Below are 18,387 nucleotides of genomic sequence, written 5' to 3'. Positions count from 1 at the left end.
GTAATAAGGATAACAGTGAGTTTTACTTTACAAGGGGGGGGGGGGGGGTCGTTTGTCGAAATTAGTTATCGAAATGTTCAATTTTTAGAATCAAATAAAGTTTACAAAAAATTATTTGGATAGCGTGGAAACACTAAGAGAAAGACCTAGGTTATTTCAAAAACAGTATAACTGCCCAATTAAACCACGGTAAGTATTGAAATTAAATAACGAAATTTAGATACGAAGATATAATGTGAAAATGTAATTAGATAAAAAGGCAGAGTAAAAAGTATAACAAAAGAACAGTTATCTTTTGCTAAATCTTAAAAGAGAGACAAGGAATAAGAATATTCAAACCATAACTTATTTTATAAGATTTCCTTTCCCACCACTAAAGTATCTTCCCTTCAATAAAATGCGCTTGCAACTCTCAAAATAAGAAGCATATATAGATCTTGCTAAAAAATCTTAAAAGATCTTTTTTTAAATCTTAAAAATCGTTTCTTTGGTTAAAAAATTAAATCAATTTTTATAATCATTTTGATTCCAACAAAGGAAGCAAACGATCATGGTTTATGGGCTTCCTACAATAAAAAAATGTCTTCAGATGAAAAAAAAAAATCTCCCCAAAAAAAAGAGGCTTTGTACATATAAAAGAATGCTTTTCTGGATTAGTGCTACTAACCAAAACAAATGAATCTATTAGTCATTTTCTAAAACAACTAAACATTTTGTTTTTAGTTGTTTTATCAGAAAATGAATAATCTATTCATCTGCTTTGGTTAGTTGAAGACCTCTATGGACAGGGTTAGAATAGTGGTAAAGTTCTAAAAAAAGAAAATTCTAAGAACTTTGTGTGCCTTCTATGCTCCTTTAGAGCTGCAATGAAGCAACAGTTTTTACTTGTGTTATACAATAAATGAAGGTGCTTTTCTGCGTCTCCACGTCGATGGGTTATTCTGAAATGTCATATAGCATCTTTGACTATAAAGTCTCTGACTAAGCAAGATTGATGCCTTCTAAACATCTTATCCCCAAGATTGAGACAGTTGTAAAATGGCAAAATTTACTATTTACAATTAACTTAATAAGTAAACTGCTGCAAAAGATTAAAAAATAAGAGGAGTATGATGGAGCTTGAAAGTTTTGATCGAAACTAGACAGCATTACTGCCATTTTTTAGCAAGAGATAAAGAGGGATAGTAAACTGTTCGCTAACGAATCAAAATACTGACCCATTACTGACCCCAAGTTTGAGAGTAAGTTACTATTTTTGCAATATTAGATCTCGCAAATGATTCTGTAAAAGAACGGTTCACTCAGTTAATGAAATTGCAAGAATTTTCTATACAAACATAAAAGACCTAAAAATGAAAACTTTTCAAGAACTCATCGGCTATTGGTGTGGAAGGTCTATGAAGCTCATTTGCTTTTGAAAGTTGTTTCGGAGTTTTATCAGGTAGTATATTATTATTATCTTCGTTGTAACGAAATAAATGAGAATTATTTCGCACTGTTTGGTGTTGATCAATTAATGAGGTTACAGTCATCATGGTACTGTTAATATTTGTTCCTTTGTAGAGATAGTAACGATATTTAGTCGATAAATTATATCGTTTTTCCCATCAACAAATTACTATGTCTAAGTATATCAGATTTTTTCCCGTTGAATTTTTGCTGTGAGAGTATTTTAGCACAATCAAGTCTATTTTTAATAATGTTAGTACCTAAGCGCATTTCCTTTTTGTTCTTTGTTGCAATAACACTGATCGTCCATTAAACATTAATTGAGCAAGACTTTCGTTGTACAATGTGGTGATTTCTAAGCTCACCTTTGCTTTGCCCCAGCTTTAAGTCAATGACGCACCCAAAGAGGGTGAAGGGAAAAGGAGTATGACTCTGGCCTCTCCATTTTTACCTCCCAAAATAAATACCATATTACAATTTGTCAAAATGTGATCAAACACCTGTGCATTTTCAACAAGTTTAAAAAAATCCAAAATTGAAACTGAAATATTGATTTGTCAGTCAGAATGAGCTTCGCATAATGAGTTGGTTAAAGTAGTAAAGCCAGTAAAATATGGTCTAGAAGCACTCTGCAGAGGAGACTTTGTTAAGTGCTGAAAAGATTAACGACTTTGTTTGCTTTCGGCAAGAAACGTAAGAAAAAAGTCATAGGAACTCTTATGAAGACTGACTTCGGAATCCCAACTGCTACATAAAATCAATTATGAGGGAATGAGAGAAGAATTAATTCTGTAATCTGTCTTTAAAAGTACATTTGAAGCTGGTGAATGAGCCAAAAGAGAAAAGTTTAGCGGTATTTGCTTACAATTCCATTCACCGATAATTCCTAATCACTAATATGACAAAAGATACATACTCTGAAAATGTCAAAAATTTATCTTGAAAACATCAAAACTATGAGACTATAGCATGATTTTTTAATACACTTACTAGAATTAACGGGTGATTGCTAATAATCTGGACAAAATTGCTTACATCATATTTCTATATGCAACTAACACTTATTTTTTCAAACAATTTTTAAAATGTTGCAAATTTATTCTTCTTTTGAAATATATATTAACTTTTATATAAGTATTTTAAATTTAGTATTAAAAATGACGTCAAACGAAGAGCTCCAGAGAAAACGTGTGTACCAGTTTTATCAAGAAAATTCAGGTAAAACCTAAATCATTCACTGTTTCTCATTTTGAAGCAGAAAACTTATCAAGATCAACTATATATGGAATTATTAAACGTGTAGAAGAAGATAAACCATTTGAAAGGTAAACTGGTAGTGTTAGAAAGCCGAAAATAATGACTAAGCGCGCCATCAGTCAACTTACCAAGCTTTTTGACCATAAATGTGGCATTTCTCAGCGTATAGCTTCAAAAAAGTTCAAATGTTCTCAGTCACTTATTTCTAAGACATTGAAAACCAAAAATCAATAAAAAAAAGAAAACAAATGAAGATTCCAAGTCGAACTGAGAGCCAGAGAGCAATAAACCGACGTTTGTGTGGTCAACTTTATATAAATTTATAAAGATTTTATTTGGGTTCTTGATGAGGAGTCTTATTTTACTCTCTCGAACAGCCAAATTAATGGTAATGATAATTTCTATTCAAGTAACATCGAATTAACACCAAACAATGTTAAATTCAAAGAAAAAAAGAAATTTGAAGAAAAATTATTGGTTTACGTGGTCATTTCGCCATTTGGCCTATCAACTCCATACATTGTACAGTCTGGAACAGCTATTAACCAGCATATTTATGTTGATGAATGTTTGACTAAAAAACTATTACCACACATCAAACAGCTTCCAAAAAATACCAAATACATATTCTGGCCTGATCTAGCAAGTGCCCATTACTCAAACAAAGCTGTTAAGTTTTTGAATGAAAATGGTATAAAGTTTGTAACAAAAAGAGCAAACCCTCCAAATATGCCTGTTGTCGTTGTATTGAGGATTTTTGGTCTTGTATCAAAGTAGATGTTTACAAAAATAGTTGGCAGGCAGAGAATTTGGATCAATTACGCTCTAGAATAATTTACTGTTTTAAGAAATTCGGCAAAGAGCTGGTACAACGCTTGGCAGAGTCTACTAGAAGAAGACTCGACACAATAAGAAGACAAGGTCTTGTTGAATTAAGATAAACGTTTTTATTAAAATTAGAATAAATTTTCTATTTTATTCTTTTTAAAACAATAAAATAGGTCTTCTAGATTAAAAGTTATTTAATTTTTAGTTTTGTCCAGATTTTTAGTAATCACCCGTTATCTGTAACATCTGACTTCTAGATTGGAACTCAAAGTCAGTATCAAAACAGTCAAAAGATTCAAACATCTTTTAATAAGAGTTATAAAAGAAATTAAAGTCTAGATTTTGCCAGACAACTAGCAAAGAAGAAAATTTTCGCTTTCAGCTGGATCATCATACCCATCAATTTACCCACTTTAAAAAGGCTCGTATAATTAGATGTAAAGCAGCAGTTCTTTTTTTTAAAAAAAAGACAGTTTTTAGCGAAGCTCCCAGATACAATATTATTTGGGGTTACTGGTTCATTTTAAGCTAGCTTTATCAATCCACAAAAAGTTACTCTTGAAACTAGTGTTTCAGGAAAATTATAAATCAAAATTTCACAACTTTTTTATTGGCTTTCTTGAGTGGGCCAAATGCTGTTCGATTACAAGACTGAAGATTAGATTTGTGAGCTGGCAACTCAGCAATATGTATTTTGTGTGCCACAATTGTATTTAATAACTCTGCAAAGTTGTTTGAGTCATGGCCATCCAAAATAAGTGAATGAGATCTGTCAAAACCGATTTTTGGAAGAAATAATTTTGTAAACCTGAGAAATGTAATTTTCTGCTTTTTTCAATCGTTCTTAGTGCTTCCTTCTGCATTTTTTGCTTTGGAAAGCTGTAGAGTGACCAACTTGTTTTTATTATAACTACAAAATGTGGTTGAAGAGTGTTACCGATTGCACTGACACAAGTTGTAACAGTGATTATTTCATGATTCACATCACTATTTTTCAAAAATGTTCTAGAAAGTCTGTTTTTACAGTCGAACCTGCAGTGAGCATTTCGGAATACCAAAAGTCTTACATGCTCTGCATACTGTTAAAATCAATTTTTTATAGCTTCAATGGCTGCATCATTCCGCTGTATTTTTCATGCTTGCTTCTGATTCTTCAATTTTTTAAAAAGTTAAAGCTTTTTTCTTCAACCTTTTTAACTTTTTCCTTTTTATGAAATGATTAAAAGTTCTGTAAAATACATAAATATCAAACTTCAAGATAGTTATTACAATCTTATAGTAAATGTTTATGTATATGAGTGCATAGAACCGTAATATATAGATGCATATCTATAACATCCATTATTGTAAAACAAAATTAGAACATTAATATGTAACAAAAACATTTAATCAAGGCCATTGTAATGTATAAAGGCCCATGTCTAATGCAATTTTAATGTTATAAAAATTTGTTGTTTATCTACCTAAAATTATATATATTGTTCTGAATAAAACAACGTTTTTAAATAACACCATTTTTGTGCATGTGTGACACTTCCCTCTTTTTTATTGATAATTACGCAATTAATTACTGATTTTTATTACCTGAGAATAAAAGGACATTAAGTTTAAAGGGATTGTGTTATTTTTTATTTATTTAATCTTATCCAACTTCCGCTTCCTCTGAAAATGATAGTATATGTTATTTAATAATTTTGTAATACCAAAAACATTTTTATGAAGTATTAAATATTTTTTGATAGAATCAATGCCAAATCTGAACTTATAAATTTTAACTAAATGGGCGAGAAAAGTATACCTGAAAGTGTTAAATGGCAAACTGCTGGTGTTTATTAAACTAGTCCTATGAGAAAGGCTGTAAAGATTATCCTTGGTGTGCTCGCCTGATTTAAACCCTATTGAGCATGTATGGAGTTGGATTGACTTAAAAAATGCAAGATATAAGATAATCTCAGTCAAAAATCTTAAACAACATCAGGGATATCAGGGATTTGGGCAAATCGTACTGAACAAAAGACTCAATCGTTTAGTCTTCAGTATCAAAAGAGGATAGAAGGACCTTTCTATCCTCTTCATTCTATCTAGTTCCTTCTATCTTTTTTTGATTCTGAAGACTAAACGATTGCGTCTTTTGTTCAGTACGTCAGAACTCGTTCTACCGTAAATATCATTTGTTTTTAAACTGTTTTTTACGTTTTTAATTTGTAATTAATAGCTGATGATTGACGTAAAGCACGAAACTTTAAGCACTGTTAAAAAGTTGTTTTTCTCCATTTAAATAACAGATATATATATATATATATATATATATATATATATATATATATATATATATATATATATATATATATATATATATATTATTATAATATTGAGCACTCTTTTACGTACAAGAGTTTTGTATTATTTTGATATAATACATAACCAATCAACATAACCAATCAATTATATATATATATATATATATATATATATATATATATATATATATATATATATATATATATATATATATATATATTCTTCTGAGTGCGACAGCGGTTCGCAAACCTTTTCGAACATTTTTAAAAATGAATTTTTAAAACACTCAAAAATTATATTCACAGAATATTAATAAAAGAAAAGTTGAAAATAAATGCTGTTCCTACCTTAACATTCAATTAGGTCTCCTTTTTTTGATCACTGCCCCAAATCTAGGATGAAAGGACTGCTGATTATATAGTCCCTTGACATTGAGTTTCTCGCACGAGTAATAGATGACTTTAGTGGCTTGACATTTGAGTAGGCTTTTTTGCAAGCTTTATTCTCTACTGCGCTCCACAGTTAAAGGGATTCAGGTCAGGGCTGGATGGTGCCCAAAGGTTTTTGTGGCAGAAATTAGCTATATTGTCCTGAAGATATTGTTAGATTTTCATGGACACATAACAGGGTGCTTTGTCCTTCTGAAAGGTGTAGTTTTCTTCTGGAAATGTCTTCTTCTGCACTATGAATTGTCATTTCTCCTATTGATCATACAGTCAACTATGAAAAGTTTTTCATTTAAGAGAATTTTGATTCAGAAGCTTTTTCGATTGCTCCATTTTCAAAGCTTTTAGTCTTTCTGTCAAAAGTCGGCAAGTAGTTTGGGTCACATGACTTCTCTAAGTGTTTTTAGAGCTCTTCTGACTGTTCTCTCATCAACATTCAACAGCTTTGCTATCTTTCTGATGGACATAGTAGATTTCTTTTAACATGCTTTTAAAGCTTTTCAGTAAACTTTTTATTTTTTTTGTTTACTGGAGAGGGATTTGTACTCAGCACTGTCACGCTTTTTAAAATGTATATTTAGACACTCCGACTTCTACGTCATATTATAGTGATAACATTAATGTGTTGGTATGGTTATTATATTTCATAACAGACCATTAGGCCTACTACTTTAAAGCATTTAGGGTTTCGAAAAATTGACCAGAATTAGCATGCGGTAAGATTCAGATCAGTTTACCGTAAGGGAGTAATTTTTCCCTGGTTGTAAATTAATCCGGTCGAGGTAGACAAAAAATAGTGGTAGATTTGCAACAATTCACATAGAGCTGAAAACTTGTACATACATTGAGCACATTATTACAAATGAAATTTTAAAAGTCCCCATCGATCCCATATCTGCAAAAAAAGTTATTCAAGGTTTAAGGTATAAAAAAAAGTTGTTTTTTTTTAAAAAAAGAAAAAGGAAATGTTTTATCATAAAAATAGATCAAACAAAAGCGAACAGCATTTAAACGCATTTTTGAATAAGCTGTTTCGTTTATTACGATTGGAACCGTTTAATACTTTTATTAAAATGTCGCAACTATGTTTTATATGTAGTCAACTTTTAATAGCAAGTGAAACTGTTGTTGTTAATCGTGGAATGAAGACTTTGATTGATACAAGTGTTAAAAGAAGTGACGGGTTTTATGAATACCTCAAAGATCTGAAGTCTGTGACGATTCATGTGGTGTGCCGTAAAAAGTATACTCGGAAGAGTACTATTGTTGCATTTAAAAGATAGCAAGATATAGATCAAGTCAGCACATCTGAAAATAGTCAACCTCGTACCAGAGCGCACGTAAGTGAATCACTTTTTTGTTTAAAAAAATGTTGCTTATTTTGCGGCGATGAAGCAAACGAGGAGGCCGAAAAGAAGAAAGCGAAGAAAGTTCGGTGTAAAATTTATAAAGTTGCGACTCTTGAATTTAAAGAATCAATTCTTAAGGTAGCATGGAGTCGTTCTGACGAGGAAGCAAAAAAGGTTACTGCACGCATTGAATATGAATTTGATTTAGTTGCTGCTGAGGCTAAATATCATAATACCTGTTATAATTCTTTCTTGAGACCAACCAATGGGTGTAAAATTGGTCGTCGTCAAGGTGAATCTACAAATGTTGCGATGGACGAAATATTTAAATACACTGAAAATTGCGATGACTGCCAGTTTTCATTAGAAGAACTAAAAAATATTTGCAAAAATCCACATTTAGATAACAGAACAATTAAGACCCGATTAAAGTTGAAGTTCGGTAATAAAATTATTATCACTGAAAAACCGAGAAAATTAACGTTTATCTGTTTTTTTGACAATCATAGCGATATTCTTAACCAAGCTTGGTATGAGAAGAAAAGCCAAAATAAAGAAGAAGAACGATTTCGAATTTTAAAAACTGCGGCAGCAATCATTCGAGAGGACATTCAATCATTGGTATTTGATAATACCAATTATCCCTCGCCTAGTCAAATGTTTGAAGATATTAACAGCGATATTCCAGAGTCATTGACTTATTTTTTAGAGCAAGTTATTTTGAAAAATAAACGATCTAAATTAGAATATTTAAAATTAGTTTGTACAAGTATCAGCCACAGCATTATGTCTGTTGTTAGGCCTAGGTCTTTTAAATCAAAATTGCAATTGGGTCTCTCAGTATTTTTCCATCGACGGTTTGGTTCCAAACTTCTTATACAAATTTTTTCGTCTTTTGGTCTATGCGCATCCTACAATGACACTTTGATGTATGAGGTAGCAGCAGTTCTTCACCATCCGCCTTTTATCTTACCACTACAAACTGCCATATTTCTTCAATACGTTGCGGACAATGCTGATATAAACGTAAATAGTTTAGATGGTAATAACTCGCTTCACATAATGGGTATAATTCAAATTGTTACTCCAAAAGGTTCAGTTTCACAAGAGGATCATATACCACGAATAAAGGAAATCCCTTCTGCAAAAGATATTGCAGCAAAAGCTCATGTGCCAATTCAAATCTATCAAAATGATGGTGTAGTCGGTTATAGTAAAATAAGAGTGCAAAATTTAGCTTTTGAAAGTGAAGCACCCATATCTTTAATCCAAAAAGTTGAAGCAATATGGTTCGATGGTAAATGCAAGAACTTATCGTTACCCGGTTGGAATGGTTATATCGAACGCTTAACAAGTAGTATTCAGAATTTTTCTAAGTCTAAAATTTTATTCTTACCGTTTATTCACCAACCAGCAAGTAACTCCAGTACTATATACACGACTTTGTGCTTTAGAAAACGCGAAACATTACAGCCACGAAGTATGCATTATTACTTTCAATCAACCTCTGTATGCAAAAGCTCGAGAAATTGTATCTGCAGCACCTGATGGATCTGAATTATCAAAGATCATAATAAGACTTGGAGGATTTCATTTACTAATGTCATTTTTTGGATCAATTGGTTATATTATGCATGGAAGCGGCATACAAGAGGCACTTTTGTAAATTTATGCTCCTAAGTCGTTGGAAAAAAAGAGCCCATACTTTACATTAACTAACTTTAGCTATAATAATTTCAAAAGATCTTGCTATTGATGAAGAGATGGTAGCAAATCTTGATTTTACCATTACGAACGTTAAAAATAACAACGTTTCATATAGTGATATTGAAAGTGGCAATGATAATGAAATGTGCAATGCATTACTTTATAAGTTCAATGAAAAACTAGAAGAATTTGAAAAACGCGGACCTACATCAAAACTATGGATACAATATCTCGATATGGTGTCGATTGCAAAAGAGTTTATCAGAGCTGAACGCATGGCAGATTGGCAAGGTTATTTGAAAAGCATTAAACAAAATGCTTCCTTATTTCCACGCATCGGGACATTTTCCTTATGCTAAGTTTGCGCACTTATATCTACAGGATATGCTACAATTAGAGAAGTTAATGAACCAAAGTGTTAATCAACGGTTTTTCGAAGGATTTTTCACTGTTAGACGTTCTGATAAACTCAATTGTGGTACTTCAACGGATATGGTGATTGAGCAATCAATGATGAAATCAATGAAGACATATGGAGGTATTTCTCAAGGAAGAAGTACAAAAGAGAGTGTTATAAGTAAATGGGTTTACGGCATGCATGCAATGAACACTGTATGTAAAGAATTGGAAGATCTTGTTGATATTAAAACGTATACAACAGATCAGCATGTAGATGCAAGTGATTCATGAATAAAGAAAGATGATAAAGATATTGAAAAACTTCAGCAGTGGTTTTTATCACATGATCCTTTTCCTAAAATTCAAGAAATTATTTCAATTGCTGGTGGAATTGTTGGTTAAAATAAAATCAGCTGTCATAAAGCTCGTGAAGTTGGGATTGCTGCTATGTCCAAAATGACAGGTGAAACATTTAATATCAAATTATAACGCGCTGATAAAGTTCTTCCTCTTCTAACCATGAGTAGCAACATAAAAGTTCATGATGAGAAAGTACCTGTAGATCTAGTATTACTATTTCAACGTATGAGTATTAGTAAGACATTTGAGGATGAAATAGAAAATATTTTGAGTATGAATTAGCCCCCTATCCTTTATCAATGTTCGATGAAACTGGAATGCGTAAAACACAGAAATCAGCTATTTACAATTGCTTTGAATCAATGAAAATTGAAATAGACAACACAAATGCTAGTTACATCATTGATGGAGGGTATTTATTACACCGCGTTGTGTGGGATCGAGAAGCAACCTTTAACGTTACTTTTGATATATGCATTCAGTACGTACATAGACATTTTAGTCATCGAGTGTCTATAGTAGTATTTGATGGTTATACTGATTATAAGAAAAACATTAAAGCTGCAGAACAGCGTTGTCGAACCACAAAAGTATCTTCTTCACCTGATGTCATTTTTGATCAATTTATGACAGTTCCAATAAACCAACAACAAATCCTTTCCAATACTCATAACAAGTCTCGCTTCATTTTTATGTTATGCGAAAGATTTACAGCTGCAAATATCATAGTGAAGCAAGCGGATAATTACGCTGATGTCCTTATAATTGAAACAGCCATAGAACAATCTAATGCAACAAATAATTCTATTGTTGTCGGTGAAGATGTTGACTTATTAGTATTACTGACTGCACGAACTCAAATTGATAAGATTATTTACTTTTTAAAACCCGGGAAAGCTCATCAACCAACAGAAATATATTCATCAAAACGTTTATCTGCTTATCCAAAATTTCAAAATCATATCTTATTTTTACATTTAATTACTGGCTGCGATACTACATCAGCATTTTTCCGAAAGGTTAAAACAACCGCATTTAAATTATTTGAAAAACGTGATATAACTAATTGCGCCGAAGTGTTTCAAAAGATAGACTCTTCACCACAAGACATTGTGACAAACGGGATTTGTTTTCTTCTTGCTCAATATAGAGCTTCAAATAAAATTGATTGCTTAGACAAGTATAGATACCTAACTTTTGTAAAAAACACCCGGAACAATAAAAGAGTGCAGTTATTTTTTTTTTCCTCCAACATCTGCTTCCTCAAGTCAACACTTGTATCGAGTATATTATCAAGTTCATATATGGCTAGGCAATCAACTAGACCCACCTAACTGGGTTTGGAAATTAGCAGATAATACATTAGAGCCGATTGACACTTTATTTCCACCAGCTCCTGAAAGACTTCTCAACACCATCTTCTGCAACTGCAAAAAGGGTTGTAGTGCAAAATGTTGCTGTAAAAAAGTCGGGTTATTATGTTCATCGGTGTGTACTAATTGCCGAGGCCAGTCTTGCTCCAACGTTGAATCAAATTCATTAAATGATGATTTTGATGATATCAATGAGGAGACAATTGATGTATTTTTTTCACATATCCAGCTTGAAAAAGAAGATGACTACGAAGAAGAAGAAAGCGAAGAAAATGCCAATATATAATATATCACAATAAAACGAATACATAATACAAAGTATGCATTTAATGATAAATAATATATGCAAATATTATGTATATATTATCTATATGTATATTAACTTCGTAATATTTATATTATATTATAAGAATATTAATTTCGTAATTTCACAAGAATCGCAATGTCTTTTCTAGCAATGTATTTTATATAAAACCGCATTATACTTAACATATTTTCGCTATATATTTTCTCGCAATATATTCTTGCAATATCTTCTCGCAACATATTTTCGCAAGCATTTCAATATCTCAGGAATAACGATTCTTATAAAAATGTATAAAGGCAATTTTAATAAGAGCTATTGTCTAAGAAATGTAGGCAAAGTCTGGAAGTGATGTCTTCAAATTGTACTCATTTTTAGATATTTTGTAAAAGACAATGAAAGTAGGCCACTGGTAATTTTTTTTTCTAAAATTTTTATTAATTTCGGAGATATTGGGTCCCAAAATTTGGCCCGTTTTGAGAAAATTTAGCGCATTCAGTGCAATTGCTACTTTGAGGAGTAGTTTTAGCAACATGAATATGACAGAAACACTTCTTTTTATTTTTTTTACTAATCTGGGTAGGTTTCTACAGTAAAAGCAAAAATTCAACAAGATTACATTTTCAGTTGTCTAGAAATCGTGGTCCGAAACCACAACATTTGAAATTTTACCCTAACTTTGAGCTCTAATATCTCTTAAGGCCAATACTTGTACGTAGTTTTTTTAGGTGTATTTGAAAGACACTATGACATACATTGACTTTTTGGAACAAAAACCATGTGCATGCAAGGACCTGGGAAGAAGTAACCTGCCAAAAATCACTTTTTGCGTTCAACGCGCTTTGATAGATTACCCATAACAACCGTGGCCTTAGGTCCACCATGAACAGTATAAGTTATTTATTTTCCTTAAATATGCATCTTCAAATATCTGAAAAAAAATCTATGTGCTCGGGTGATAAAAAGCCTATAGATGTCCTAGAAGTAGCCTTATTTTGCCAACTTTTTAACTAAAAAAATACCCTAGCAACGGTATAGATATACTTAGCAACGGATACTTTACAGCCTTATTAATTAGTACTGCTATTAAAAATTTTAACATGATACTTTTTTACAAAGGAACTGTACAAGAGAACTTGAAATAAATACATATAGCACTTAAAATAAAAACAAATAAAAAATATATGTAAATAAATACAATGTTCTATCTAATATAATATATTATATCAGGTAGAACATTGCTTGAGTTACATGACATAAATTTTTTTTAGTAGTTTTCAGTAGAAGAATTAAAATTTGTTAATAAAAACTGCATTTTTTTAATATTAGTCAATAAATAATTAACAATAAACAAAACATCTTAGAGAGCAAGAATAAAGTCAGTCCTTATGAGAAATGCATATATTTTAATAAAGAGAAGACTTCTTGTGGTCCTTTTAAGTGTTGGAACAAAGATGGAATCTTTTAAGTTAATGAATTAACTGCTGACATAACTAATCATTTCCAAGCTTTAAAGGTATGAATAATATTAGAGCATTATTTGCTTTTTTATTAAAAGAAACAGGATTTCTTACTCCAAAGGTGGAAAATCTAACGTTACTGTTTTATAGCTACTACCGACAAACCAGTGAATGAAAAAACCCTGATTGATAGCCGACTACAAGCTTATCTTTTACGCTATGACTCATTATGTGCGTACCATCGTTTTTCTTTTGGTATTTGCTGGAAGCAGACAAACAGTTCTCAACACCCAAGGCATGAATTTCAAATCGGTAAAAAAGCACCAAAAATTAGATCCGTCCCTTTGAACACCCTTGCTGCTTATAATGAAAAGAATTTATCACTTCCTGTTGGAGCCGTATTTTGCTTCAGCTACCTAAAATGTATTTCTACAGGTAACAATATTGACATGTTTGAACCAGCTCCAACACCAATAAAGTCTTGCTTTCCTGCTAATGACATATATGTTCCAGATAGAACAATCATTTCAGATGAAACTATCAAAGAATCAAAAAAAGCGGCTAGCTCTTTGTGTGAAGCATTTAGAGCAAGTCCACTGTCCTTTTAGATAAAGCAAGTTCACCAGCAGCTGAGTATAATTTTAAAGCCAAGTGAATATGTGACAACTCAACAAACTCGATCATTATTCTGTAGGCAAGTAAATTAACTTGTATATTTACAAATACCCAAAGTAATTATGCTAAAAAATGTGATTTTGTTCTTTTCTTGGGACTTGAGATAAACATTTAGCAATTTCCTTTATCCTTCAAGTGTAATTTTTTAGATGGAGTAAGCAAAAAAGAACAGGAAGGTTGGCAACCACTTTTTGTGAAGAGGTTAACTTAACTGATGATATGATTGATGAAACTGTTGATATGAAAGATGCACCTGAAAACGAAGAAGATGATTTAAACAACGATATTCAGTTGATTGCAAAGGAGTTAACAGCTGATTTTCAAATTGGTGATTGGATTATTGTTCCATACTTTATGCAATGGTATCCTGCAATAAATAAAAATGTAAGAAGTTTTAACACTATAATATTGTATTTTTGTGTATTGAGATCTATTACAAAATTATTGGTTTATTAACCATATTAACTAATTTCAAGGAATATTTAGGAAGCAGCAATGATTAGACGTTACTTTATCTCAACCATTAAGTCAATGATAATGGAATATATGTTTCTTGTATGGAATTGTCTGTTACACCTGAAAAGAACTGCTTCAAGTGGCCAACCAAAGAAAATATTCTCCAATGTTCGTCTCTTGACGTTGTTTGCAAGATTGATGCACCAACACCAACTAATGAAAGAGGTGATTATTCACTCAAAAAAGACGATATTGACAACGTGTAGATTCAGATTGGCCATTAATAAATTTATTATATATTTTTCTTAATTCTTAGAAAACTGTATTTCCCATCAGTTTTAAACGGAAAAAACGATCTTGAAGTTTAATGGTTCTTTCTTTCATTGATAAAGTTTTAAAAAAAATTTTTTTTCAAGTTCTCTTGTACAGTTCCTTTATAAAAAAGTATCATGTTAAAATTTTTAATAGCAGTACTAATTAATAAGGCTGTAAAGTATCCGTTGCTAAGTATATCTATACCGTTGCTAGGGTATTTTTTTAGTTAAAAAGTTGGCAAAATAAGGCTACTTCTAGGACATCTATAGGCTTTTTATCACCCGAGCACATAGATTTTTTTTCAGATATTTGAAGATGCATATTTAAGGAAAATAAATAACTTATACTGTTCATGGTGGACCTAAGGCCACGGTTGTTATGGGTAATCTATCAAAGCGCGTTGAACGCAAAAAGTGATTTTTGGCAGGTTACTTCTTCCCAGGTCCTTGCATGCACATGGTTTTTGTTCCAAAAAGTCAATGTATGTCATAGTGTCTTTCAAATACACCTAAAAAAACTACGTACAAGTATTGGCCATTATTTTTTTAAACCTTTAAACTTTAATAACTTTTTTTGCAGATTTGGGATCGGTGGGGACTTTTAATATTTTATTTGTAATAATATCCTAAAGGTATGTACCAATTTTCAGCTTTATGCGAATTATTGTAAATTGAAATGTTTATTTTGACCGGATTAAATTACCGAAGGAGTACTTCTTGACAGTTCGTCCGGCTTCATTTATTAACAGCATTTTGAGACTGTTGCAAATTTAATGATCATGCGGATGAAACGAGGAACTAAAGAATTTTTGTTATAAATTTTTTACAAAGAGTAGTGTAGGAATCAATAAATATTAGATGTCATCACTGAAATAACTTTATATATTTAGTGATGTCTTTAAGCGATGTTGACCAGGAGGTTTATACTGAATTACGGTATCTATGTAAAAACTTATTGAGTAAAGTGTCACTATTAAAAGAAGAAAAGAGAGTTTCAGTAATTGAAGATCTTAGGGAAATAGTACGTCGATTTATGATTGAAAACAAAACTTGCGAATTTTCACCACCCACAAACTTCAGGAAAAAAATTTATGAGGATTTGATTGAACTGTGCTCAACTACTGACATAGGAGCTATTCGGAGTGGCCTTAATTTAAGTGTGAAACTAATGGTAATATTTTTACTGCGTATTTTATATAATTATGAGCCCTATCCACTGCTTAGCTATCAAGTGAAAGATTCAAAACTGATGAAAACTGATACTTATTACTTAAATGGCCTTCTACTTCAAAGAAGTCTAGATTCAGCTCTAAAAGAAAATATTCTAAACTCTTTAAAATATATTGATTTGCAAGGCAGTGGGGTTAAAGGATGCTTTTTGTTTCTTCCTTCTACACTTCCTTCTACACTCCAACCTTTTTGGTCAGCTGCTGATGCTAGTGAAATTTCACAATACTTAAGCCAAACACTAGTTTTAAAAAACCATTCATCTGCAAAACATAGACTTTCTTCAATTGGCAGCACTCAGCTGACAAATGAATTAGATGGTTCAGTATCACGGGATATATTTACAGTTTTAAATTTGCCTAAAGCTTACAATGATCAGCATATTCTCAATGTTTATTGCTTTTCAGTACTTAAAACATGGCTACAGTTTGTGGATAATCAAGCAGATATTGCTAATTGTTTAACTAGCAATTTCAACAAATCAAACTATCAAATGTTACCTGGAAGCTCATTAACAAGAAGCAGTAGTAGAATTTTTGATGGCATTTATTCAGAAAATGATTCACTTAGCATTCATTCTTATTCCTCTTCTTCATCTTCATTAGCAAGTTTTGATGGTGAATCTAATGCTGATCAGTTAGACCTGGTAAAAAATAGATTTTCAGATTCTCGTTGTCAGACACCGGTGCATCTTGCTGGAGCAGCTTTTGATACTATTTCAATCACATCAGATATTCTTGTTAATTCTTCATACTCATTGAAAACTGTTGCACCAAGATATTGTTTGAGACTTATAGCTCAGTCAGAAAAAGTTCCAAAACAAGATTCTGATCGGAGTGTTATAACAGCTAGTGTTGTTGAAGCTATTGGTATTTTAACAATACTTTGCAAGGGTGATCCTATTCTCTCACAAAAAGTATACCCAGACATCAAAAGACTATATAAACGAATTGAAGGTCCTCACCTTAATGCTCGCAAAGTTTACTTAGCTCTACTTCAATTTTTTGTTTATCATCATGCAGACATGTTAATATCAATTGATGAGATAATGGATGTATACTTTAGAGAAGTGCCAATTAGCTATTTAAGTAATCAAATAGCATGTTATGAGCTTGTGCAATTTTGTCTTGAAAATAAGAGTTTCTGCTGTACTAATAGCACTGTTTTAAAATACATGCCAAATATATTTAAAATATTTGCTTGGTGGTTGTTCTCATTCCTAGAAGATAGTTGTGAGTTTGTTGAAATGGTAACAGATTCATTTAATTGTCGTGAGTTGCTACATATTATTTTAGATTTACCTTGTTTAACTGCTTTGTTAAACTTAAAGGTTTTAAAAAAGCTTGATGATGAATTGAAGTTGGAAGAGTATTTGGGCCTTTCTACAAAGTTATACACTGCTATGTTTTCTTTTATAATGCGCCAAACATCTAGTGGTGCAGAAACTGTTGATAAAATGACTGAACTTCATAAGTTTATGAAGACATTTGAATCAAACCAACGTGTTCAATATTCCTCCGAAATTGTACCTTACTTACTAAAAAGTTATTTCACTAAACTAAAACAATTAGACAATGCTGAAGCTCTGAAGAGTATTTATCCTTTAATGCTTAAAAGGGTCTTTTTGCTTTACCCTCAAAATGATTCGCAGATAAAAATCATAAATGTTTTTTCTGAAGAAGTGTGTAACATAGTGAAAGTTGCTCCTGACGTTATTTCTATATATCATGGTGAAACAATTACTCTTTTTAACCAGTTTAACTCATCAAGATTGATAACACTTCAACCATTTTTATCTAGTGTTGCTTGGTGTGTCTCTTTAGGAAAAGAGTCATGTACTGAGTCACAAATCTCACTATATTATGAAACCTTTGAAACATTTATTTATGAGATGTTGAGTTCTTTTTCAGGACAAGATGACCCTGAAGTTATTTGTAGCTTTATTTCAAGTTTATCAAAATTGGCTGCTTATATGCAAGATCTAATACCCAGAGCAATTGTTTGTCTCGGCAAGTTATCCTCTATAAACCTTGAAAATCGTGAAGCAAGATATCAAAATACTGTGTCTTTTGCTAAAGAACTTTCAAATATACTTAAAAGACCAAAAGTAGCTGCATCAATCCTTTGTGGGTTACGCAAAACTACACCTTGGCATTTAGATCCGCATGATTCTTTGCTTATGAAAGTACACTTTCTTACTTCTAGATTTTCTTGAAGACCAAAGCTTTATCTAGCTCTTTTATAACTAGATTATTTTTTATAAAAAATTTTGTATGTTTTAAAGAATTATAAGTAAATATAAGATATATGTGTAAAATATAAATGTACAAATTTTTTGTTACTTGATGTTTTCTTTTTCGTGTGCAGCTTCAAACAAAATTTTCTGTAAACCGAAACTAAATCAGGTTTCATATTTAACAAATTCAGTAGTTATCCTGAACCAATTTTTCTTAAGCTTTCCCCTGGAGTTGTATTTCAGGCA

The 18,387-nt window shown here is 31.5% G+C and overlaps 2 protein-coding genes and 1 pseudogene across 6 annotated transcripts in view; all 3 read left to right on the top strand.

The window, feature by feature from the left end:
* The window catches only part of LOC145191419 (phosphatidylinositol 3,4,5-trisphosphate 5-phosphatase 2A-like), a 401,680-nt gene that overhangs the window by 319,735 nt on the left and 63,558 nt on the right, over window positions 1-18,387 (top strand). The window lies entirely within an intron of this gene.
* On the top strand, window positions 8,558-11,731 carry LOC149882064 (uncharacterized; annotated as a pseudogene).
* Window positions 15,088-18,244, top strand: LOC145191160 (AP-5 complex subunit zeta-1-like). Its single transcript, XM_090067510.1, has one exon. It carries the CDS (start codon window positions 15,571-15,573, stop codon window positions 18,118-18,120), a length of 2,550 nt encoding a protein of 849 aa, XP_089923636.1. The 5' UTR covers window positions 15,088-15,570; the 3' UTR covers window positions 18,121-18,244.

Source organism: Hydra viridissima, unplaced genomic scaffold (assembly GCF_058129835.1).
Source record: "Hydra viridissima isolate aposymbiotic clone 2 unplaced genomic scaffold, HvirCarnegie_v1 scaffold_11, whole genome shotgun sequence".
NCBI lineage: Eukaryota > Metazoa > Cnidaria > Hydrozoa > Anthoathecata > Hydridae > Hydra > Hydra viridissima.
This window is presented reverse-complemented; position numbering and strand designations above follow the sequence as displayed.